The sequence below is a fragment of the Sardina pilchardus genome, chromosome 12 (assembly GCF_963854185.1).
Source record: "Sardina pilchardus chromosome 12, fSarPil1.1, whole genome shotgun sequence".
Lineage (NCBI taxonomy): Eukaryota > Metazoa > Chordata > Actinopteri > Clupeiformes > Clupeidae > Sardina > Sardina pilchardus.
The window spans coordinates 25357731-25380692 of record NC_085005.1 but is presented as its reverse complement, the minus strand read 5'-3'; the positions used below and the strand labels follow the sequence as shown (position 1 = coordinate 25380692).

Here is a 22962-nt window from a genome sequence, read left to right as displayed (position 1 = left end):
TAATGTAGACCAAGGTTGTCTGTTATCATAACGTTTTATTGGTCAACATCTAGGGAAGAAACAGCTTTTAACAGGCCTCAATTTGAGGACAAAATAGAAACCCCTTCCACGCACACACAAGGACACTAGGATGATAAATATGGTCTTTCTTCAAATATGGCTGCATCACTTCCAGGTGACCTCCTCACCAGGCTTCAGCTCCCTACAATGATTAGAGAGGATATTTCAATTCAATAATACTATGCAGTCTTCAGTGTGAGTGTGTGTGTGTGTGTTCAATAGGCCTAGATTGTACTCAACTATACCAGAATACAAAACATGCGAGGTTACATATCAGATGTAAACAGTGGGTGAAACGTTAGTGTAACTGTAAAGATGTGACGGGCATCTCATTTGGGCTGCTGGAGGAGGAAGAGTACATGTATGCAACGTGCGTACCTGCTGTATAAAGCACTCTTGTTCCTGAACGCTGTTAGTCTGCTGTCATTCAACCTGTCCAGGTACACACCCAAAACAATGCCAATAGGCACAAGGGCTTGCATCCAATGCTCCCGCACAAGGACCGCGAAATTCACCATGATTCCTGAAATATACATACATTCAAATACATTAACATTGCTTAACTGCGTCTTTAACAACAACAAAGTAACATTGGGTAAAGCCACCCAAAACATCCATCACACCAGTTTTGATAACTTCAGCGTTAGCCACGCTAGCTAGGCTTAGCAAGATTTCAGAAGGCGTTATACGAACGTCAATAATATTGCGTACTATGCGATCAACGTAATTATATGGCAAATATGTATATATTAATCACATTTCTCATTGTGCCATGCTAATGTTAGGTGTATGTCATCCTAGTTTAGCATTTGTGCTAGCACCGCAGCTTAACGTTACTTCGACCTTGCCTACATTTTAGGTATGACAGCAAATTGTGATATTGATTTAACATAGTGCACAATGTTTATAGGGAGAAATACAACGCGGATACAAAACCATGAAATCAGAAGTTCGTTGCTTTCATTACCTTGCCCTTTAGGTCTTTCGTCAAATTCAAGCTAGCGAGCTATGTTGGTTCAGAGTTCAGTTCAGACCAGACGGGTGCTTCTTCAGGAGGTCATCGGGCGATACCATCGTTGCTGCTAAAACGGTCATGCGTCAAATTTAAAATAAATGTTTATTTTAGTTTATCATAAGAGTTAGATAAAATATGTTCATAAAAAAGCTTTAATCAACTAAAACCCCAAAATGCACTGGCGTAAAGTATCGTAAAATACAACGAACATTAAAGATGTTTAGAAAAGCCAAAATCACAGATATGGTGCAGTCGAATAACCTTTAACCCTAACAGCGGCAAAAATGGCCGGCCTACAAGTGTGTTTGTGCGGTTCATGAAGCCCAAGTAAACCTAAACTTATTGTCACAATGTCTAAAGACCGATAAATGATCATCCCGTGATTTTCAAAAGCGAGCGATTAACGTTGTAGTGTTTCTGGTATGGCTCATTTACACCCATAACGGCGTTAATATACTAATAAGATATTGTTGATATCCCTGATGTACAATAGCTAATGTTAGCTAGGGTTTGTTAGCGGTTAGTAATCGGGGTAATTGATGGCCAGTTCTTAGAGCTGTGGTACGGGGTCCTTATTTCAAACCATGTATTGTGTAATTGTTTATGTTTGCGAAAACTCTCAATTTAATGCAATACTGCTAGTGAAAGAGCTGACGATCTAGCAAGTCAGAAGCTAGTGTAACTCGCTCAACAGAAGGGTCTAATGATGTTTTGCAGGCCATCTTAGCTAGTTATTTCCTCAAAATGCTTTTTCTTCAATGAAACGTTTGCAGCTATGGCAAAATGCCCCCAATGAATGCTTTCATAGTCACACAGATGTTCATACTGATACGAGTCCGAATTATGCATGCCATAGTGCGAAGAAAAACAACGTACACTATATTTATACGTATTTGTTCTTGTTGCAGATTGTCGGTACAGCAGAATGACGTCCATTATCAAGTTGACGGCCCTATGTGGGGTCCAGGAGGAATCTGCTCTCTGTTACCTACTACAGGTGGATGAATTCCGCTTCCTGCTGGACTGCGGATGGGACGAGACCTTTTCCATGGAGATCATTGAAACTTTGAAAAGGTATCGAATGGCAGTCCACCAGTTTACTCTGATGAACTACAGAATGTGGTGATGCTTCGTTTAAATAAATGTGCACATTTAGGTTAATATGTTGTGCTTTCCTAATATGGTACTATTCATTTAAACATAAGAACTTATAAACATACATAGACCTTAACCAAGATAGTGCAATCATGTGGACTTACTTCCAGCAGTAACCCATCTTCCTATTCTACAGATATGTCCACCAGGTGGATGCAGTGCTTTTGTCCCATCCTGATCCACTCCATTTAGGGGCTTTACCGTACGCTGTGGGGAAGCTCGGTCTCAACTGCACCATCTATGCTACCATCCCAGTCTACAAGATGGGCCAGATGTTCATGTATGATCTCTATCAGGTGAGACTGGCACAACCAGATGACTTCGACTGTCTGAAATCTTACACATCAGTATATTGACATGTAAGTGATAATGTATAGAACGCCGGTCATTATCGGGAAAATAAGTCCCAACAAAGTGAACAGGATCTCGACACACCAGCAACCTTCAGTGTTCCATACTGTACATTATCCCGATTATTACATGAATACTTACCAAAACGAACAAATAGACTCCACGATATTATTCTATGTTTATTTGTTACTGTTTCATCATGGCTTTTACTGATAAACTAATCATTCGCAACACATGGTTGAATGAAACATTCTTTAGAACACAATTGATTAACCATCTGCTTTCACTTTGGAATGAAGTTCCATTGCAAAAAGTGACTGGACTACTTGAGGAGTGATATGAAAGTCGTGAATAAGATACACAAACGCCCATTTTCCTTGACAGCGGTCTGTTATACTTAGCAACGGTCTGTTATCGAGAAATATCAGACCTCCAAACCATTGAGATGGCCCAATTAAGCGAATGGAGCATTCTGCAGAATTATGAAGAGCCGTGTAATGATCAGTAAGCACTTATCTGTTGTTGTCCCTCTGTGCAGTCACGCCACAACACGGAGGACTTCTCACTCTTTACACTGGATGACGTGGACTCGGCCTTTGACAAAATCCAGCAGCTGAAGTACTCGCAGATCGTCAATCTGAAAGGTAATGCCAAAGATACTTAAATACCGTCCCTGGTAATGCCGTCACCTCAGCACACCAATCAGAAACCCTACGGATTCCCCACACTAGGCGTGTTCGGGACAGAATACTGTTGAACTACAATTAATGTACATGCCTGTTCAAGCTGTTGGATTACCTGTTGGATTTTATTTTGAGGACGGCTGGAGGCTTTCCTCCTCCATTTCTTTTTCGGTGTTTCAATCTTACTACTAAACATGTAAAGGGGTCCATTTAAGCTGTGCCAACCTATTCTTCCTACTTACCTCCACAGGGAAAGGCCACGGCTTGTCCATCACCCCACTACCGGCCGGACACATGATTGGCGGAACCATCTGGAAGATTGTGAAGGATGGAGAAGAGGAGATTGTGTATGCTGTGGATTTTAACCACAAGAGGGAGATGTGAGTGAGGATAACTGTTCTTGAGTATGATTATGTTGCAATTGTCAGATGTTTGTTTTGAATGGCACGGGAACAGAGATGCGTCAGGAACATGAATGCCACAGGAACAGAGGTGCCACCGAGTGTCTCATTCAGTCATATCCCAACATCTAGCATAGGTTTTGATGGTTTGCAATCAAAGCGATTCTGCATGGAGACATTTCTCAAATAAGATTCTCACAATCAGCCCATTGTAAAAGGTCGAATGGGATAAATGACTTGGAAATGTCATTTTTAACTTGCATTTGAGCTTGTCATTAATGGACATTTTGACACATTTCTTGACTGACTAGTTCTGAGTGTGTAGTATGTGCTGTGTCCTCCTGATGTTTTTTCTTCCTCTGTTCTGATGAACGTCATGGCTGTGTTGTGATGAGTGGCACTAGTTGTATCATTGATGTGATTGGCCCCCTGTGTCCCTGCAGTCATCTGAATGGCTGCTCGTTGGAGATGGTGAGCCGCCCCTCTCTGCTCATCACCGACTCCTTCAACGCTGCCTATGTGCAGCCACGACGCAAGCAGCGGGACGAGCAGCTCCTCAGTAAGACTACATTACCCACCATGCTTCACTGCTCATAGATACTTAAGTCATCAATGAAGGAAACAAAGGATGTAGAACAAAGATTGTCCAAGATAGCCCATAGTTCCCTGAGGATTGACCCCTTTGTGGACCACAGGACCTAGCATATTTAATTGACTTTTTTGGGCTAGGAATGTCGACCAATAAAAGCACGTCAGGCCTGTTTTTTGCCGTGCTTATGCATACATACACCACTGTGCCCTGAAATACATGTACCTTTCATGCCTATTGTTCTGTCCTTCATCCTCCAAACACAGCCATCGTTATGGGAACGCTGCGTGCTGACGGCAACGTGCTGATCGCCGTGGATACGGCCGGACGGGTGCTGGAACTGGCCCAGCTGCTGGACCAGATCTGGAGGACCAAAGACTCGGGCCTCGGGGTCTACTCCCTCGCCCTGCTCAACAACGTCAGCTACAACGTGGTGGAGTTCTCCAAGTCCCAGGTGAGATCACCAGCCTCAGGCTGTGCGTCTGAACTGGGGTGCATTCTAGAACATTACTCCTTATAACGTCACTGAGGAAGTATCAAAATATTATTTGTAGCATGTTGGTATGCTACATTTTTAGGCTTGTCATGGTACCTAGGCTCTCAAATTGTGCATTAACTGGAAGTTGTGAGATTCAGGTTTTAATATGAAAGCCACTGAATGGATCAGAAGAAGCCTTAATGCTTCATTCAGATGCACTGTTTACATTTTGTCCACATTAATGAAATATCAGTATCTGTTGTGTCATTTGTGTCACTGACGGCAGTTATGAATGCTTAATTAGTCTGTTGAAAGACAGTGTGAGTAATATGAGTGAGAGAGTGATGTGAGTGGGACAGCTGATTTGAAACCTGCAAAGCTGCATTTATGGCAAACACAGATACAGGGTTTTCCTTGTTTATATAGTCTTAGGTCCAGCACTGAAGTGTTTATGTTGAGCACTTCAGACAAATGAACATAAAAGCAACATAAAAAGACAGGTAACATATCAGGAGTGTATTTAGGCTATGAGCAGATAAAAGAACAAATCAGAAAACAAACAAGACTGGTTTATCATTTGTGTAATTGGTGTGTGACCAAAGAACCTATAATCTGTTTTCTATATGTCAAAAAAATGAAAAACTGTTTTTGAGAGCAGAATACTGTTTAACTAGCCCTGTGAAATCACGTGGGTAAAACCTGTCCACCTGCTCCTCTTATCCCCCTGTTAAGGTAATCGGACAAAAAGGCTGTTTACATGGGAGTATCTTATTCGGAATATTGTCTTAACCGGGTTAATATCAGAATAATAATGTCCCTGTAAACGTACGGTACTCACTGTTCCGAACCCTAAGCCCTGTGAAATCACGTGGTGAAATCCAGAGCTGGTGCTCACCTGTCTACCTTCTCCTCTCGTCCCCCCACCAGGTGGAGTGGATGAGCGACAAGCTGATGCGCTGCTTCGAGGACAAGCGCAACAACCCGTTCCAGTTCCGCCACCTCTCGCTGTGCCACAGCCTGGCCGACCTGGCGCGCGTGCCCAGCCCCAAGGTGGTGCTGTGCAGCCAGCCGGACCTGGAGTCGGGCTTCTCGCGCGAGCTCTTCCTCCAGTGGTGCACGGACGCCAAGAACTCCATCATCCTGACCTACCGCACCTCGCCGGGCACGCTGGCCCGCTACCTCATCGACAACCCCGGGGAGAAGATGATGGACCTGGAGGTGTGTGTGTGTGTCTGTGTGTGTCTGTATGTGTCTGTGTGTGTCTTGTGTGTGTCTGTGTGTGTCTTGTGTGTGTCTTGTGTGTGTCTGTGTGTGTCTGTGTGTGTCTTGTGTGTGTCTTGTGTGTGGGTCTGTGTGTGGGTCTGTGTGTGTCTTGTGTGTGTCTTGTGTGTGTCTTGTGTGTGTCTTGTGTGTGTCTGTGTGTCTGTGTGTGTCTTGTGTGTGTCTGTGGGTGTTGCCATAGACATGGGCAGTATATGAAAGAAAGAAAGAAACATGGGTATAAGGCTGAAATACAGTATGATGAGCCATAGGCAACCCTGGACAGAACACAAAGCTCTGGCTGATTGGGGAGAGATATTGAGTTTACGCCGGATGAGAGGGAAGGTTATAAGATACCAGGAAGGAACACGGTGTTTGGGACCACCCCAAGCAAAAGGTTTTTGCCTCTGGAAGTTGAAGAGAAATGTCATGGAGGAAAGTTGTGCTGCTTGGTTATGCTTGACTTTAAAGTGTGGCACATGGTGTGCTGAGCAGAGTGTGAAGCGGATAAGGCCTCTGGGTGGGGAGGGGTTGCAGAGAGAAGAGAGAGAGAGAGAGAAAAAAAATCTGTAGATGGGATTAACTTGCTCTCAGGAGGAGAATAAGTGTGTGTGTCTGTGTGTGTCTGTGTGTGTGCCAGAGCCTAAGTTTAGCTGAGGTCTGTGGTAAACTTCAGTCTTCAGCTCAGCTGGCAGGTAGCGTTCAGTCAGCACAGGTTTCCCAGGCGGGCCCGGCTCGACCCCAGAGGGAGAGGGGATTGGCTGGCATTTGCACAGATGCACAGAGCGCGCTCCCAGACACCAAGGTGGAGGAGAGGGTCTGTGCCGGGCAGATAACGGGATAGGATTTCAGGCCCCGACCAGACGTCTCTGCCGGGCGCGCACTGGGGCATGGCCCCGTGAGTTTGGAACCAGGAACAGCCACTGTGCCGGCTTGGAGGAACCTTCTAGAATTCTAGAATATACTGCAGCAAAGGTTTCCATCGGAGGAGAGACGTCAATGATGATGCAGTGGTTACAGTTCAGATTTTTTGTTTTGTGAAACCTCTAGCCACAGCATAGTCTAGCGTATACGGCTAAAGTATTAGCACTAAAAATGCATTCAGTGGATGGAGATGAGGGTTTCTGTGTGTGTACCTGACTATAGCTGTGTTCCTTTGTGTGTGTGTTTGTGTGTGTGTGTGTGTTCTCGTGCGCGTGTGTGTGTGTGTGTGTGCGTGTGTGTGTGTGTGTGTGTGTGTGTGCGCGCGCGTGTGTGTGTGTGTGTGCGTGCGTGCGTGTGTGTGTGTGTGCAGGTGAGGAAGCGTACTAAGCTGGAGGGGAAGGAGCTGGAGGAGTATGTGGAGAAAGAGAAGATGAAGAAGGAGGCGGCCAAGAAGATCGAGCAGGCCAAAGAGTGAGTGTGCTTTCTCTTCTCTTCCACGGTTTGGGCTGTGTGTGTGACATGAACATGGCAGATTACACTGTCACACCTCACCTGCATTTGCCACCAACACTGTGTGTGTGGCTGCCTGGCTGGCTCTGTATGAAGGCGATGTTTTCTGTGCGAGGGAGAGCTGTTGCTGCCGTGTTCGTACCACATTTGTGTTTTTAAGTTCTGATTCCAACCCATCTCACTCTCCCACTAGTTTCCTGTCACTCTTTACAATCCCTCCCATGTGAAAACAGCCCAAAAAAAGCCTTAACTCATTCACTGCCATTGACGTCTTTAAACGTCAATTTAGACACATACGTTGACGTCTATAGACGTCAATTGCCTTTTTCAATGGGGAGGGCTCCTGGGTGGGCTTGGGAACGATCTGGCAGAGTTTCAGACTTGTAAACAGACTGTACTAGCGATCCCAACCGCTAAATGACAGCAGTGCCATTTGGATGATTAGTATCTGCCTATAGTGCACATGCAGAGACAGCTTGCAGCATGCAACAAGCAAAGACACTGAAGATCGACCACAGTGGATCTAGTTTGCATGCGATGCAGGGAATAAATATGTTTACTTCTTACATCAAGGATGGAAAACACGTGAACGGTATGATCCATTTACATTGGATATTGCTATATAGACTAACAACAACTTTGCTAGTGCTAGCTTGCTAAGTCTACCGTCCTGTTCAGAGTCTTTAGCGACCTTCAGAGTCCCTAGCAACCTTGACGAGACTGACGAGATAACAGTGCAATCGTGGTAGACATACTCCTGAATCGCTAACGTTAAAAAGTTGATTTTCACAAAACAGGTGTTTTTATCAAAACTAACCCATGTTCTACTGACGATTACTAAAGAACGGAAAACAATAGAAACAAACCGTTTTTTCCTGGTGAAAGAAGAGAGTCTACTCTTTCATTTGGTACCTTCGGTGTTTACATAGTCATAAAGCTCACCGTTCGGTGGATCTTGGAAAAACAGTCAAAATGCTGTAAAACGTCTGGCAGTATGGAGCGCTCTGCACAGAAAATCGCTGGCAGCCAATGAGTTAATATGTCCTTTAAAAATAAATGTTGTCCATATTAAGGACAAGCCTTAATATTAAGGACAAGCCTTTTTGCATTCTCAGTTTAATTAGGCAGTCTGCATGTTTGGAGAAGGCGATGCCACCTCTATCCTTAACATACGTAGCCTATTTATTTATTTATTTGTGACTATTAGCATAATGTTTGTATTGTCTAGTGAGACATAACAGGTTCTTAATCAGTATTTGGATGCCGTGTTGTTCCATTCGAAATAAAACAATCAAATGTGTTTGTGTGTTTGTGTGTGTGCGCGTGCGTGCGTGCTCACCCTCAGGGTGGACGTGGACTCGAGCGACGAGAGCGACCTGGAGGACGACCTGGAGCAGCCGGCGGTGGTGAAGAGCAAGCACCACGACCTGATGATGAAGGGCGAGGGCGGCCGCAAGGGCAGCTTCTTCAAGCAGGCCAAGAAGTCCTACCCCATGTTCCCCACGCACGAGGAGCGCGTCAAGTGGGACGAGTACGGAGAGATCATCCGGTGGGTGCTGCTGTGGATACTCTGTGTGTGTGTGGTTGTCCTCTTTGGTTAGTGTGTGTGTGTGTGTGTGGTCCTTTTTTTGTTTGCTTGTGTATGTGTCTGTTTGTCCTTTTTGGTTTGTTTGTTTGTTTGTTTGTTGGAGCCGTTTATGTTTTTCGCTTAGTGGTGTAATGGCATGGTATGGCCACGTGGTGGCGATCTGAATAGTTTAGGTTCAAATGTATGACAACCAAGGAAGAGCAATACAGGCGGAGGTCTGCGCTCTCTGAGTGCTTTTCTAGTTTAGGTTTGTATGTGTGGTTTCGTGTGTTTGCTGGATGTGTGTGCCAGGGAAGCACATGAAATCAGAGTAGTTGTAGTAGTTGAGATTGTGTGTCGAACCACATCAGGTTCTTTCATCCACGTGCGTTTGACAGTCATGTCGCATGAATACATCCATAGGACGGCAGCATACGGAAGTCCGCAGGTGATTTAATATCAGCACAGCGGGTGGTCGACTTTGTTAGTCCCAGCAGTCACCATGGCGTATTAGTATGACTTAACGTAATTGGAATTAGGGCAGATTGTCATGTTTGTGTGTTAAATCAATCTGAGTTAAGAGCCATGAACCTTGTCAGTGTTAGTCTCAGTTAATCTGAATATGGGCGGATCAGGGTGTGTGTATGTGTGTGTGTGTGTGGTAGTTTGCAGCAATCATTAAATGTATTAATCTGGCCTGTTGGCCTTGGCCTCTTGCTGTGTGGACTCGTGTGAGTAAACTGTGAGATAATCTCCTGTGTCATCTTTTAGCATTACCCAAATATGTCACTCGTATCAGGTAATTGTTGCAAACAGTGAGAGGACTGGGTGCCGCGCTGCTATGGGCGCCTCTCATTCCCTCCCTTCCTTCCTCGGCCCTCGTCCTCACTGATCTAGATAAAGAATGATGGGGCGGCAACAGTGGGATAGTCTATCCAGTGCTAGTTATAGATCAGTGGGAACGAGTCTGGAGGACCGAGGAGGGATGTTGAGAAGAGGCCCTATGTGTTTCCTTTTGAGCGGGCCAGCCCACTGGGCTTGGCAGGGGTGCTGCTATGTGTATCCTATTGAGCGGGCCAGTCCACTGGGCTTGGTGGGGGGTGGGGGAGGTGGTGTTTTTTTGTCGTCTTTACAAAAAGATACACCTGCAGCCTCAGAACGCGAGCACTCATCCATTTTCTTGACAAGACGCAGCTTTCCTTGATGTAAACAGGCTACGCTCACCTGTGTCCCACTTAAGCAAAGGCTGTGTGTGTGTGTGTGTCTTCGTCACACCCTGTGTGTGGAGAAATAGATAGATTGGACCCAGTGACCAATCCAGCCTCCTTTGTCATTTTATTCACTCTTTTGCTGGGACGCCTATGTGTTTCTTCCTTGTGTGTGTTTTGTTGTTTTTGCTGACGTGTGTATCCTGACCCCCCCCCCCCCCCCCCCCATCCACTTCAGGCCTGAGGATTTCCTCGTGCCAGAGCTGCAAGCCACAGAGGAGGAGAAGAGCAAGCTGGACATGGGCATGTCCAACGGAGACGAGCCCATGGACCAGGACCTGTCTGACGTGCCCACCAAGTGCACCTCCAGCATGGAGACCCTGGAGATCAAGTGAGCACACAAGGCCGTTTTTTATTTTTTTTATTTTATTTTTTTTATAGTACATTCAACACAACAGGGTTGATCCAAAGTGCTTTGTGAACTATAAAACAATAATAATAACACCAGTAATAAAATAATGATAGGCACAGGTGCACAGGCTGTTTTTATAGATGAGGAGATTGGCAAGTCTATAGCTGAATGAAAAATGTGAAGCATTTCACAGTGCTTTATTGCACAAACATCCATAGACAAATTAACACGGACTTAAACTAAACAACCAAACAGCTGACTGAAGAGCGTGGAATTGTTGAGTTGCAGGCTCATTGGATGCAGTAAAAACTAGGTTTTCAGGTGAAGGCCGTGATTTTTTCTGAATACGTTACGTAACTACCATTATGGTAATATGAGTGTGACTGTATGTTCGCATTAAATTGATAGACAATCTATTTAAACACAGAGAGATTATACAGATTAAGTGAAAAACAGACCAGTATCATCTTGTCATCCTGCAGGCTCTCATTTGATTTTTTAAGACATAATACATATTTATTGTTAGGGGATTATAGAGCAAAGCCAGCCATGTCTTCTTCTCTCTGTGCCGTGATTATAAGCATCAAATGCAGCATTAGAGACCGATATTAGATGGAAAATGATTATTTGTGTCCAATGTCCATACATACTTAGAGTCTTTTGCGTATGAGTGCTTTTTGTGTAAAATGAATGCTGTGTAATGCGGTTGTGTATGGTGTAACGTTGTTGAGCATTGTGTCATCTTTTACGCACTATGTTGCGTTTCCCCCTTTCAGGGCGCGCGTGACTTACATCGACTACGAGGGTCGCTCCGACGGCGACTCCATCAAGAAGATCATCAACCAGATGAAGCCGCGGCAGCTGGTGATCGTCAACGGGCCGCCGGACGCCAGCCAGGACCTGGCGGAGTCGTGCAAGGCCTTCAGCGGCAAGGACATCAAGGTGTACACGCCCAAGCAGCACGAGACCGTGGACGCCACCAGCGAGACCCACATCTACCAGGTGTGTGGCCCGACCGCCCGCCCTCAGTGCGCTGACTTTGAACAGAAGAGACGAGCGCTCGTGTTCAAGCACCTGCTGGGACAACATTAACCTTTCACGCTCACACAGTGCACTGCACATGGAAGACCAGTCGAATTGGTTTGCGTTTTGAAGCCTGCAAATTGAAACCAAAATTCTTATCTTGGTGCTATATAGCACATACCTTAATAATAATTTAAAAAAAAGCAACAGTTATAGTATAGCCATAAATGTGCCCGTTCAGTGATGGATTCTGACCTTTTAGATGAAGTTTTTGGAGGGTTTTCTTTTTTACGAGGCCAGTGACATTATCACAGCTCAGGAGTAGCCTGTTTATGTCTACAGTGGTGTTATTAAGGCATCTGTCCTTAATATGAGATACGACTACAGGGTCGGTGTTAAGAGTAGTGTTTAAGATTAGCAATAACGTTAAAGGGATAGTTCGGATTTTAAGACACGAAGTTGTATGGGTTCCCTGTCAGCAACGTAGTGCATCAGCACTGACTTACCCCCGACAGCGTCCTGTGAGCCGAGATCCAGCCGGTTTTAGATCGTTTTTGATGCTGAAGAAAGTAGTCCGGCAAGTTTCTGGGGTCACGAAAGTAAAGTGTTTTTCTTCTCAAAACCATATGCGTTCAACAGAGTGATATATTTGCACCACAAAAACGTTGTCCAGGAAAAATTCAAACCTCGTTATCACTTACTTATTTTTCGCGATTCCTATCACTGCGCGCTACTGACAGCTGGACAACGTTTTTGTGGTGCAAATATATCACTCTGTTGAACGCATATGGTTTTGAGAAGAAAAACACTTTACTTTCGTGACCCCAGAAACTTGCTGAAGAAAATAGTCCGGCATCAAAAACGATCAAAAACCGGCTGGATCTCGGCTCACAGGACGCTGTCGGGGGTAAGTCAGTGCTGATGCACTACGTTGCTGACAGGGAACCCATACAACTTCGTGTCTTAAAATCCGAACTATCCCTTTAAGGCTAAAACCAGTGATCGATGTGTTTTTAATACGTGGCTCGACTTCAGCGTTGGTGTTAAGAGTACCGTTTGAAATAAGCAAGAACGCTCATTTTAAAACCAGTGGTGTGTTTTTAATTCGAGACACAACTACACGGTCAGTTAAGACTGGCGATTAAAGGTTAGCAAGAGTTGGTATTAGAGCCAGTGGTGTGTTTTTAACCCTTTGACTCTGCTCGTAACCCTGATGCCAGCACTCTATCTACTCCTGGCATTACCCGCCCAGAGAGAGAGAGACACACACACACACACACACACACACACACACACACACACACACACACACACACACACACAGAGCGCCACACACACACAGTCAGCTGTAATCTGAATACCCACCAGCCAGACACAGACCCTGACCTTTGACCCGGGTTACATCACTCGCTCGATTCGCGGCTGGCCTTAAAGACACGGTCACGCACGCTGGCTGAAGTTGACCGATTTGAAACACTGCAGCTCAGCAGCCAAACAAATATAGCCCCCCCCTGCGCCCCCTCCCCTCCTGTCAGAAATCTGCCTGCTTGAAACCCTCCCTTGCACGTGGACAGCCATGCTGCCTTGGTTTGGGCATGTCACACACGCACATGTCCTGAGTGGGTCTGTACATTGTTTTTCCTTATGTCCCCATTATCCCTCTTTCACAGAACATGGGCACAGTCTGTAGTATGTATGTAACTAATAGAAAGATAGATAGATATTTATCATCCTAAACATTTAGGATCCAGACAGACAGGCAGACAGACATTATAAAATAGTAAATTACACCATATTGATGCATACCTCAGTACGACTGACTTATATGCACTATGATGTATTGAAAATGGGTCTTCAATTGGCATTACAATAATTTCCCGTTTATTAGCCGCATTGTGTATAAATAGCAGGACAGCGTTTTATGCAGCTTAATAGAAACAAAACTATATTAATACCATATTAACTGCCCCCGTGTATTAGCCTCAGAGCTGAAGAAATTTAGCAAAATCTCTGTACAAGCCGCAAATAATAGTTGGGAAATGATGGTATGTATTGAAAATGGGTCTTGAATTGGCATTCTTGCCAGTGTCCTAGACGCAGGCATCTCATGAATGTTCTCTGTGGGAATATGAATGTTGCAGAATGCAGCACAAGCACATGACCAGGGCTGTGTTTGTTTATGTTTTGTAAACCCAGAAGGCAGCCAGTTGTTCAGCCATGCTTCTCTATCTCCGTTTTATCATCCCTTCTTCTTCTCCTCCTGCGTTATCTCTCTGGCACTTTATCTCCTCCTCCATCACCCTCATCCCTCTCTCCTTTTTTATTTCCCTCTGTGCTCTCCCTCTCCTCTCTTATCTCTTTTTCTCTCTTATCATCTATCCTCCCCGTCTCCTCTCGCTCTCTCTCGTCGTCCCTTTTGTGAATTCTCTCTATCTTCTTATCTTGTCTTTCATTATTCTGATTCTTTCATCCCTCGCTCACTCACTCGCGCTTGTGTGTTTCCGTGCCCTCAGGTGCGTCTCAAGGACTCCCTGGTGAGCTCGCTGCAGTTCTGCCGCGCCCGCGACACGGAGCTGGCCTGGGTGGACGGCGTGCTGGACATGCGCGTGGCGCAGGTGGACACGGGCGTGCTGCCCGAGGAGAAGGAGAAGGAGAAGGGCGGCGGAGGAGGAGGCGCGGGCGAGGAGGGCGGCGCCACGGAGGACGGCGAGCTGGTGGCCATGGAGACGGAGGCGGCGGCGGCGGTGTCGTCCGCGGCAACGGCGGCGGGCGTCATGGCGATGGCGGGCATGGCGGTGGCGGGCGGCGGGACGAGCGAGGCGGCGCAGCAGCGCGCCATGAAGTCGCTGTTCGGCGAGGACGAGCGCGAGGCCGGCGACGAGAGCGACGTCATCCCCACCCTGGAGCCGCTCCCCACCAGCGAGGTGAGCGATGGAACGACACGACCGAGAGAGGAGGTGGTGCAAGAGGAGGATTAAAAGTGAACAAAGAGAGAGAGAGAGAGAGAGAGAGAGAGAAAACATGACCTAGTGAGGGATGGAAAAATAGAAAGGTGGTGGAGGATTAAAAGAGAAGACCGAGAGGGTGTTAAAAGGAGGGAGAGAGAGACAAAGGGCTGAGCCATAACTTTGCTGTAGATAAAGAACAGGTCACAGAGAAAGAGAGAGAGAGAGTGAAAGAAAGAAGAAATAGATAAAGAGCAGGTCAGAGACCGAGAGAGAGAGACCGAGAGAGAGAGAGAGATAGAGAGAGACTGAGAGAGAGAGAGACCGAGAGAGCGAGAGACCGAGAGAGAGAGAGAGAAAAGGCAAATTAGAGGGAGAATGGGTTAAAGTGGGGAGTGGAGGAGATAGGAGAACTAAAAAGAAAGAGAGGAAATGGCTGGAGAGAAAGGATGAGGGGCTAAAAGAGAGATGACGAAAGGATGAGTGGGCTGTGGCCGTGACATAAGCAAGAGAGAGAGAGGGATAGAGAGACGGGGGAGAGAGGAGGAGAGATGTGGGGTTGGGGTTGTTGTCATAGGAAGTGGGGGCTGTCTTGTCCTCAGAACGGCTGTTATCACAGAGGTGAGATCTGGCTCCAGGATACAGCATGACAGAGTTCACTCTGTCAGAGAGAGAGAGAGAGGATGGAGGGAGGCAGGGAGGGAGGGAGGGAGAGAGGGATGAACAGAGAAAGAAGGGGAGATGAGGGATGCATGGAGGCAGAAAGAAAAAGATGGAGGCAGAAAGAGAGAGTGAGAGAGAAGCAAACAAAGAGCTAAACAGCATAAGAGAGACAGATGGAGGGATGAGAGAGAGAGAGAGAGAGAGAGAGAGAGCAATGAAAGGCTGGGGGATGGAGAGAGGGAAGTACAGAGAGATGTGGGGGGGGGAGAGAGATGACCTGATCTTATGACAAGAGGTGAACAAAGGCTGCAGCTCCTGGCCCCCGGGAGGAGTGAGATCCAGCAGAGAGAGTTTGCACTAGGACAGCACGAGGAGAGATAACTATAGAATAGGATGGAGGGACACCGAGTGACAGCAGGGGGGGGAGAGGGAGAGAGAGAGAGATGAGAGGGAGAGAGAGAGAGAGATGAGAGGGGGGAGAAATGCTGACTAAAGAACAGCAGAGCAGAAAGAGAGAGAGAGAGAGAGAGAAAGAGAGACACACAGAGCAGAGGGAGAGAGGGAGAGAGAGGCTGCTTCAGGACGCCAGAGCTCGGTGATTCACAGACGTGAACAATGGTCACAGCTCCCAAAATAACGGGACCGTGGCGGGCCGTGCCGTGCTGAGCCGAGCCGAGCCGTGCCAAGCGCTGCGCCCCTCAGCAGGAGCGCGGCAGGGGAGGGACGGAGACGCTAGAGGTGACTCCAAGGTCACCATGCAGTCTGCATCTTTGGCCAGTTCTCGGTGGTTTTAATTTATGGACCCGATGATGAGGACCCCTTAGTGTTCTCTATGGCCATTTTAAAGCATGTATTTCTTCTATTGTGTCTTAGCTGAAGAGAAATCATCATATCCACCCTACTATTGCGAGAAGTGATTTATTATTTGTGTCAGCTTGGGATAAGTGCATTAATGGATGCAGTGATTGATATTAATAGCAGTGGTTTAGAGGCTGTGCTGAAATGAAATGCAGTGTGCCAATGCAATAACCTACACCAGCATTTAAAACTCAAATTGGGTATAGAAATGTGTAAGGGGTCCAAGCAGTGGAGCTTGCTGTCCTCAGTGTTATTTGTTCCACAGTAAAACACATTCTACAGCAACTCCCCCCCCCCCCCCCTTTTTTTCCCTGCTGCATCTTATGCACTCAGCCGCACCCAGTTCCATATGTCCATAGTTCCGTATGTTCCATATTTGCTCACCCTTTTCCAAAAAAAGCTTGAAAGTGAGACTAATCTATCTCGTAGACAGTTAATTAAAATCTCTCAAGATTTGGTGCACATAATCTAGAGCACAGTCAATTTTTGTTGACAAAAATTACCATAAGAGTTTTGATTTGTCAAATTTCAGGGCGTGGCCCAGTATGGTCCTGTTGCCTTCTGCCCCGATAATTACCACGTGCTGTTATATTTTTAATTGATTTGTTTTTGAACGCAAAAACAAATCACTGTGGAAATCACTGTGGAAAAGCAGTATGATGATCTTGACTAATTACCACTTGCACGTAGTAATTAGTCAAGATCATCATACTGCTTTTCCACAGTCTTAAAAGTCACGATTCTTAACTTCATGAACACATACCACACAAAATGATGATGTTCTACTGTATCGTAAGCTGCTGTTATAGTCTAACGTGTGTGTGTGTGTGTGTGTGTGTGTGTGTGTGTGTGTGTGTGTGTGTGTGTGTGTGTGTGTGTGTGTGTGTGTGTCCCACCTCCTGCAGATCCCAGGGCACCAGTCGGTGTTCATCAACGAGCCGCGCCTGTCCGACTTCAAGCAGGTGCTGCTCAGGGAGGGCATCCAGGCCGAGTTTGTGGGAGGCGTGCTGGTGTGCAACAACCTGGTGGCCGTCAGGAGGGTGAGTGTGTGTCCGGGTAGCTCCCCTGGTCAAGCACGGGGACTCTACTCAATTCCAGGGACTTTAAAGGGATAATCCGGAGTGAAATGCACTTTAGATCAATTTTTCGGACTATTGGGAGTACATACGTTGAGTTGACACCAAAATCATGTCATTCGGATGTGTTTTGAGAAAGTTCGAGCTCACCGTTTTTAGCCAAAACTCGTTAGCCTGGAAGTGACTCGGGCATGTCCTTTCGCCGCTACGGTTTGGCTTTAGGGATCCTCTACTCACTACCACGTAAGTGTAGCGTTGTTTGGAACAGTAGAAGAGGTATAAAAAATAGCGTTTTGTAGCGGCGAAAGGACATGCCCGAGTCACTTCCAGGCTAACGAGTTTTGGCTAAAAACGGTGAGCTCGAACTTTCTCAAAATACATCCGAATGACATGATTTTGGTGTCAACTCAACGTACGTACTCCCAAACGTCCGAAAAATTGATCTAAAGTGCATTTCACTCCGGATTATCCCTTTAAGGCTGCTTCCACACTATTCTGTTTTCATTTGAATCCAACATTTTTGTTTCGTTTGTTTTTTGTTTTTTTGCCTCACTTCTACTTTTTTGCCTTCTATTACTAACCATAATCTATACTAACATACTAACATAATCTTACTAACCAATCTATTACCAGTGATGAATACACCATGGATACCGCAATGCAAGCTTTACTAGCCTTGCTAATCAATACCATCCTTTACTCGTCCTTGCTTACAGCCTTGCTTGCTTTGGTAGCATCTGTAGTGCATTTAAATTTTGCGTTTTACAATGCGTGAATCGTCATGTGCAGATGGTCCTGCGATACACACCTCAGTTGCCCCCCACACACACACTGTCTAGGTGTCCTGTAAAAACAGGCTGTGTGCACAGAATGTATTTTAAAAGAATCAATGTTTGGAAATGAAAACATAGCAGTGTGGATGCAGCCTCAGGACTGTTGAACTTCTGCGCCGTGTTGACCGAACTCTTCCCATGCTGAGAAAAGTAAACTACCACAAACAGCACTATTTTTTTTGCGGGGGTGGGGGCTTTATTGTGTGTAATGTGTTGCTCCTCTGGAAGTGGCGCCCTCTCTGAGGTAGTTAATAGTCCTGGAGCGAGCTCCTCCTGTGCTGCGGCTGTGCTGAGAGAGGCCTGAAAACGAGAGCCCATCCTTAAAGAGTTTAGCTGAGTCGCACACTGTGAACTGTGTTCCTTTCTGAGCCGATTTTTGCTGAGGGCCATGGCTGACCTCCCTGTACTGTCTCTCTCTCTCTCTCTCTCTCTCTCTCTTTTACTCTCTCTCTCTCTCTCTCTCTCTCTCTCTCTGTAATCCCTCCTGTGTGTGGTCGCTGCAGCAGCCCACAGCTCTCCCCACAGACAGTGGTGCCCCGCAGGCCTTCACACACAAACACCTCACCTTCTGTTCTCTCTCCGTCTCTTCCTTTCTTTCTTTCTTCCGTTCTTATTAATAATAAAAAGAATGAGTTTGATTCAGATCGCCGTAGTCACCTCTCTCCGTTTCTCTCCGTCTCTTTTTCACTCTGTTCTGTATTCTCTGTCTGCGTCTTTCTTGGATCTATTTCCATTTCTCTGTGCCGTGCCCTTGCTTCACCCCAATTCTCTTTCTGTCGTTTTGTCATGTTTCCTCCCCCCCGTTTTTCTTTTCTGTCTGTGCTCACCGCGTCTTCTCTCTCTCTCTGCGTTTTTCAGACGGAGGCGGGCCGGATCTGTTTGGAAGGCCTTCAGTGCGACGACTACTACAAGATCCGCGAGCTGCTGTATCAGCAGTATGCTGTGGTGTAGCAGCACAGGCAGCATAGGACACCCCTTGCACACACACACACACACACACACACAGACACACAGACACGAATCTGCAATTACCCCTTCATATGCAAATGGACACACAATTACACAAATTCGCTCCAAAACAGATGCTCCTAGTCATGCACACGCACACGCACACATGGACTTGCATATGAACGCCAACATAGACACCTCAGTACAAATACTAGAAACACACACACATACACACACACACACACACACACACAGCCTCTCCATGGCTGTTGGCAAGTACAGCTGTTCCTGCATCTATGCCTTGTGAGAGGTGTCTATTTGTTTGGGAATGGTGTGTGTGTGTGTGTGTGTTGGGGGAAGGGGGAAGGGAGGAGGGTATTTTTGTTATTTCCTGTCTTCTGTATTTTTGGACGTTTCCCCAGCAGCACAGGGCAGGTGCTCTGTGGACTGACCCCTCTTAGTTAAGGCTGCCGAAAGGAAGGCCTATGAGAAAGACTTCCTGATGTACGCATCACTTCCTCTGAACTCTGTGAGCGAGCTCTGGTCAAGTGCAAAAAATGGGGACCACGATGACAATGGTTTTATTTTTGATTACATAAAAAACTGTCTTCTGTTTTGGACCAGCTGACTACGTCTGCTTATTTTGTCTGTCATATCTCGTGTGTGTGTGTGTGTGTGTGTGTGTGTGTAGGTTTGTATTCCCTAGTTGTGTGTGTACACATGCAAGTGTGTCACTTTGATTAGCAGTGTGTTGGTTCTCGCTTCTGTTCACACAGTTTTTCTTGTGTGAGAAGATAAAGTGTGATGTCTTGTATGTGTGTGTGTGTGTGTGTTAAGGCGAGAGATTGCTGGTCTGGTACTCGGAGCATATGCTGGCACCAGATGGAGACATTTTCTCCCTGCCAAATAGATCAGGGGTTGGTGTCAGAAACACAGTTAGAATTTTCTGTGGCCAACAGCGAAGCATGCGGCTTAATGAAGTTGACATTGGAGACTCGCACAAAAATATAATTAACTTGTCATGTCTTGTCACCCAAGATTCACTTACGAGTCACTAAATTATACATTCAATATACTTGTATACAGTATACATTCAATATACTTGTATACAGTACGCATTCAATATACTTGTTTGAAGTATACATTCAATATACTTGTATAAAGTATACATTCAATATACTTTTATACAGTATACATTCAACATACTTGCATACAGTTCTCCCTTTGTTATGCTTGATTTCATCGATCAGCACCACAAAGCTTAAAGGGAATAAACTAGCAAGAATGTCACACACAGTATACTATTCTCTGTACAGTAATTTCCTTTGTATTAGCCGCATTGTGTATAAGCCGCAAGACAGTGTTTATGCGAGTAAAAAGAAACGAAACCACATTAATACCATATTAACTGCCCCTGTGTATTAACCTCATGGCTGAAGACATTTGGCAAAATCGGTGTATAAGCCGCGGCTAATAGTTGGGAAATTACGGTATGTCTCCACTTCACTTGGTGGTGGTGGTCATTAGGATACTGTACATTCAGGATCATGGCCCGCCATTCCCTGAGCCTACTGTGATGTACCTCTCTTGCCCCAGAACACTCTCCTGATGACTGCAGTGTGAGTGTGAGTGTGTGTGTGTTTTTTGCCCTAATAGGAGATACCACTCTGCGCACTGCTCTCCCATCCAGGTTAGCTCACCCTCTTCATGAGCCACTGGCTGCGTTGACGCTGTTACTGCCTGCATTGCTGCATTTCGTCTGAAGGGAACGAGAGGGAGAGGCTGGCTCCAGCCTCCAGAGCTCTCGGCCGGCCTGCCTGCCTGCCTGCCTGCCTGGTGCTGTGCCGAGAGCAGCACTCTCCCGTGGTGTTCCCCACCTACCTACGGGCCGTGCGGAGGAGTAATGACCACGTCTGATATAAAAAGCAAATAGCCTCCCAGCACCCAGCAGGTAGGGGTGGGGGGTTGCAGTGCTGCGCACAGGCGGAGTAGGTGTGTGTGTGTGAGTGAGTGTCTGCTCTGCGTTGTCCGTTGCAGTCGATTGCCCTGGTAGTGTGCTGTGAACTCCGCAGAGGTTTAGAAACTGCCGCTTGAGATTTGTGTGTGTGTGTCTGTGTCAATTCCAAAGACTCCCAACTGACATCACTTGCTGCAGCCAGACCTGTACCACACACACACACACTTGACCAGTCAGAGCAGAGGAAGATTTTTACATAAACCGCCTCGAGTGTGATCCTACAGGGGACCGTGCGGAGCGAGGACTCTGACTCCAGCGCATGGAAGAACGGCTCGATGGAGAGACCACACCGAGAGAGAGAGAGAGAGAGAGAGAGCCTCTTACCTCCACTCCGCTCTGCCTCTTTTTGTCATCCAGTTGCGTAATGTCGCCGTGCACTTTACAATCATTAAAGTTTAAATGCCTTTTTTATAATCCATGCTAGCATCCATGGCCCAAAAAATACAGAGGCACTTTTTGTTTCAGCAACTGTAAGTCAGACAACAAGAGTGAATGAGGGAGGAAGGGAGAGAGAGAAAGAGAGTGGATGGGAAGAGGGGAAGAGTAGGAACGAGGATGAGAGTAAAAAAAAAGAGGTAGAGATATGGATGGAGTGAGTGAAAACGGAGCGAGAGAGCGAGAGCGAGAGATTCCTTTGTGCCACGGGGCATTGCCAGCCCTGCCTCGTCACCAGCTTTTCATTTTGATAATTGACGGCGGGGGCCATAAGCGTCCATCTGCTAATCCTCTTACCTTTCCTAATGCTCACTGTGTCACCGAGGCCCCTGTGCTAATGTAACAAGCCACTAAGCTGAGGAGGCCAGCAGGACGCGATGGGCTACAGCCCACCACAGCGCACCCTACTGGCCAGGGGTGGGAGCGTTTATTTGAATAGCGCATTTTCTAGCGCTCAGATTGGTCATTCATTAATAGGCTGGGTGGAACGTGCCTGATCTGCTGGCGATTTGGATTTCACTCGTCAGCTCAGGCTGGAAACCTGCATGTCTATCTCTCCTGCTTCCTGTCCCCATCTTCTGGGTCCAATCACAAACTAGCTTATCCTAAAGGCGCACCCAGATTGTTGGTCTGATTGGTTGAAGGACTATCCAAAAGCATACAGTCATTTGAACTATGCCCATTGATCACGCCTCTTGTGCAGTAGAAAAAGCACAGACTCCCCCGACTAACGTTCAATCTTAAACGATATAGTAGAAGATTAGCATGGTGATAGCCAGACTAGGTCATTCAGCCACAGACAACATAAACACTCGATATTAAGTCCATGGGCAATGATTATTCTCCTGCTACTGTATGATCAATACACAACATGGTGCTCTTGAATAGGCTTGGCTCTAAGAAAAGCTCTGGCAGCAAAGGTCAGTGTTTATCTTCTGAAAGTGTGATGGACTGTTATCTCTTAACTATCTCCAGAATACAGTGACTCATATTTCAACACATTTCTGTGGTGGTGCTTGTTGCATAGCAATGTTTTTGGAAAGCATTTCAGGAAGCACTCTGGCTCCAGATCTGTGCTAGTTTGCAAACCTGTGAGCTCTACTCTATGGATTCCTTATGGATTTTCTGATACCTTTGGTCTTGTTAGCACCTGAACCATGTCATTATTAATTATACTGGCTTACTGGCTTCTACCAACCATCTTGCATAGTGTCAAACTGTCTTGCATAGTGTCAAACTGTCTAGCCAAAAACGTGAGTAGGTTTGGCTATGAGTTCATAAGGCCATCATAGGCTGCAGTGATGTCGGCCTCTCATAAGACATATGCAGCCGGTGCCAAGGGGACCCGGGTACAAATACGACCTGTGGGATTTCCCAATCCGGAACCGAATCCGAGCCCCATGTCTCTGTCCCTCTCATCTCCTGTCCACTCTCCACTGTCCAGTCAAATAAACGAAAAAAGTCCTGAAAAAAACAAGTTTTGCAACAAGGAATGTAGTAAGCATGTCACTACTGTCCCCATAAAATGACCTCGTATGGTCCAGACTTCTG

At 46.3% G+C, this 22962-nt stretch overlaps 2 protein-coding genes across 3 annotated transcripts; one reads left to right on the top strand and one right to left on the bottom strand.

The window, feature by feature from the left end:
- Positions 1 to 15: 15 nt before the first annotated feature.
- LOC134097564 (NADH dehydrogenase [ubiquinone] 1 beta subcomplex subunit 1-like) lies at positions 16 to 1142 on the bottom strand. The gene is made up of 3 exons (XM_062550458.1): positions 1028 to 1142; positions 439 to 583; positions 16 to 202 (listed from the first exon to the last, which is right to left on the bottom strand). The coding sequence occupies exons 2-3, from the start codon at positions 576 to 578 to the stop codon at positions 166 to 168; spliced, it is 177 nt and encodes a 58-aa protein (XP_062406442.1). The 5' UTR covers positions 579 to 583; positions 1028 to 1142; the 3' UTR covers positions 16 to 165.
- A 211-nt stretch (positions 1143 to 1353) lies between these two features.
- On the top strand, positions 1354 to 19579 carry cpsf2 (cleavage and polyadenylation specific factor 2). Of its 2 annotated transcripts, none has more exons than XM_062550456.1 (15): positions 1354 to 1495; positions 1984 to 2149; positions 2367 to 2526; positions 3120 to 3225; positions 3515 to 3644; positions 4109 to 4224; positions 4521 to 4708; positions 5660 to 5950; positions 7287 to 7387; positions 8772 to 8975; positions 10440 to 10592; positions 11390 to 11615; positions 14150 to 14560; positions 17008 to 17142; positions 18870 to 19579. In XM_062550456.1, exons 2-15 carry the CDS (start codon positions 2001 to 2003, stop codon positions 18960 to 18962), a joined length of 2463 nt encoding a protein of 820 aa, XP_062406440.1. In that variant the 5' UTR covers positions 1354 to 1495; positions 1984 to 2000; the 3' UTR covers positions 18963 to 19579. The 2 variants fall into 2 exon arrangements, with proteins under 2 accessions (XP_062406440.1, XP_062406439.1); XM_062550455.1 differs by having other exon boundaries at positions 1365 to 1402.
- The last annotated feature ends 3383 nt before the right edge of the window (positions 19580 to 22962 follow it).

Coding starts and splice junctions, on each gene's coding strand:
- LOC134097564 (XM_062550458.1), bottom strand. CDS start 578: ATGGTGAATTTCGCGGTCCTTGTGCGGGAGCATTGGATGCAAGCCCTT. Junction 203..438: donor AAGAGTGCTTTATACAGCAG/GTACGCACGTTG, acceptor TAATCATTGTAG/GGAGCTGAAGCCTGGTGAGG.
- cpsf2 (XM_062550456.1), top strand. CDS start 2,001: ATGACGTCCATTATCAAGTTGACGGCCCTATGTGGGGTCCAGGAGGAA. Junction 3,645..4,108: donor TTTAACCACAAGAGGGAGAT/GTGAGTGAGGAT, acceptor GTGTCCCTGCAG/TCATCTGAATGGCTGCTCGT. Junction 4,709..5,659: donor TGGAGTTCTCCAAGTCCCAG/GTGAGATCACCA, acceptor TCCCCCCACCAG/GTGGAGTGGATGAGCGACAA.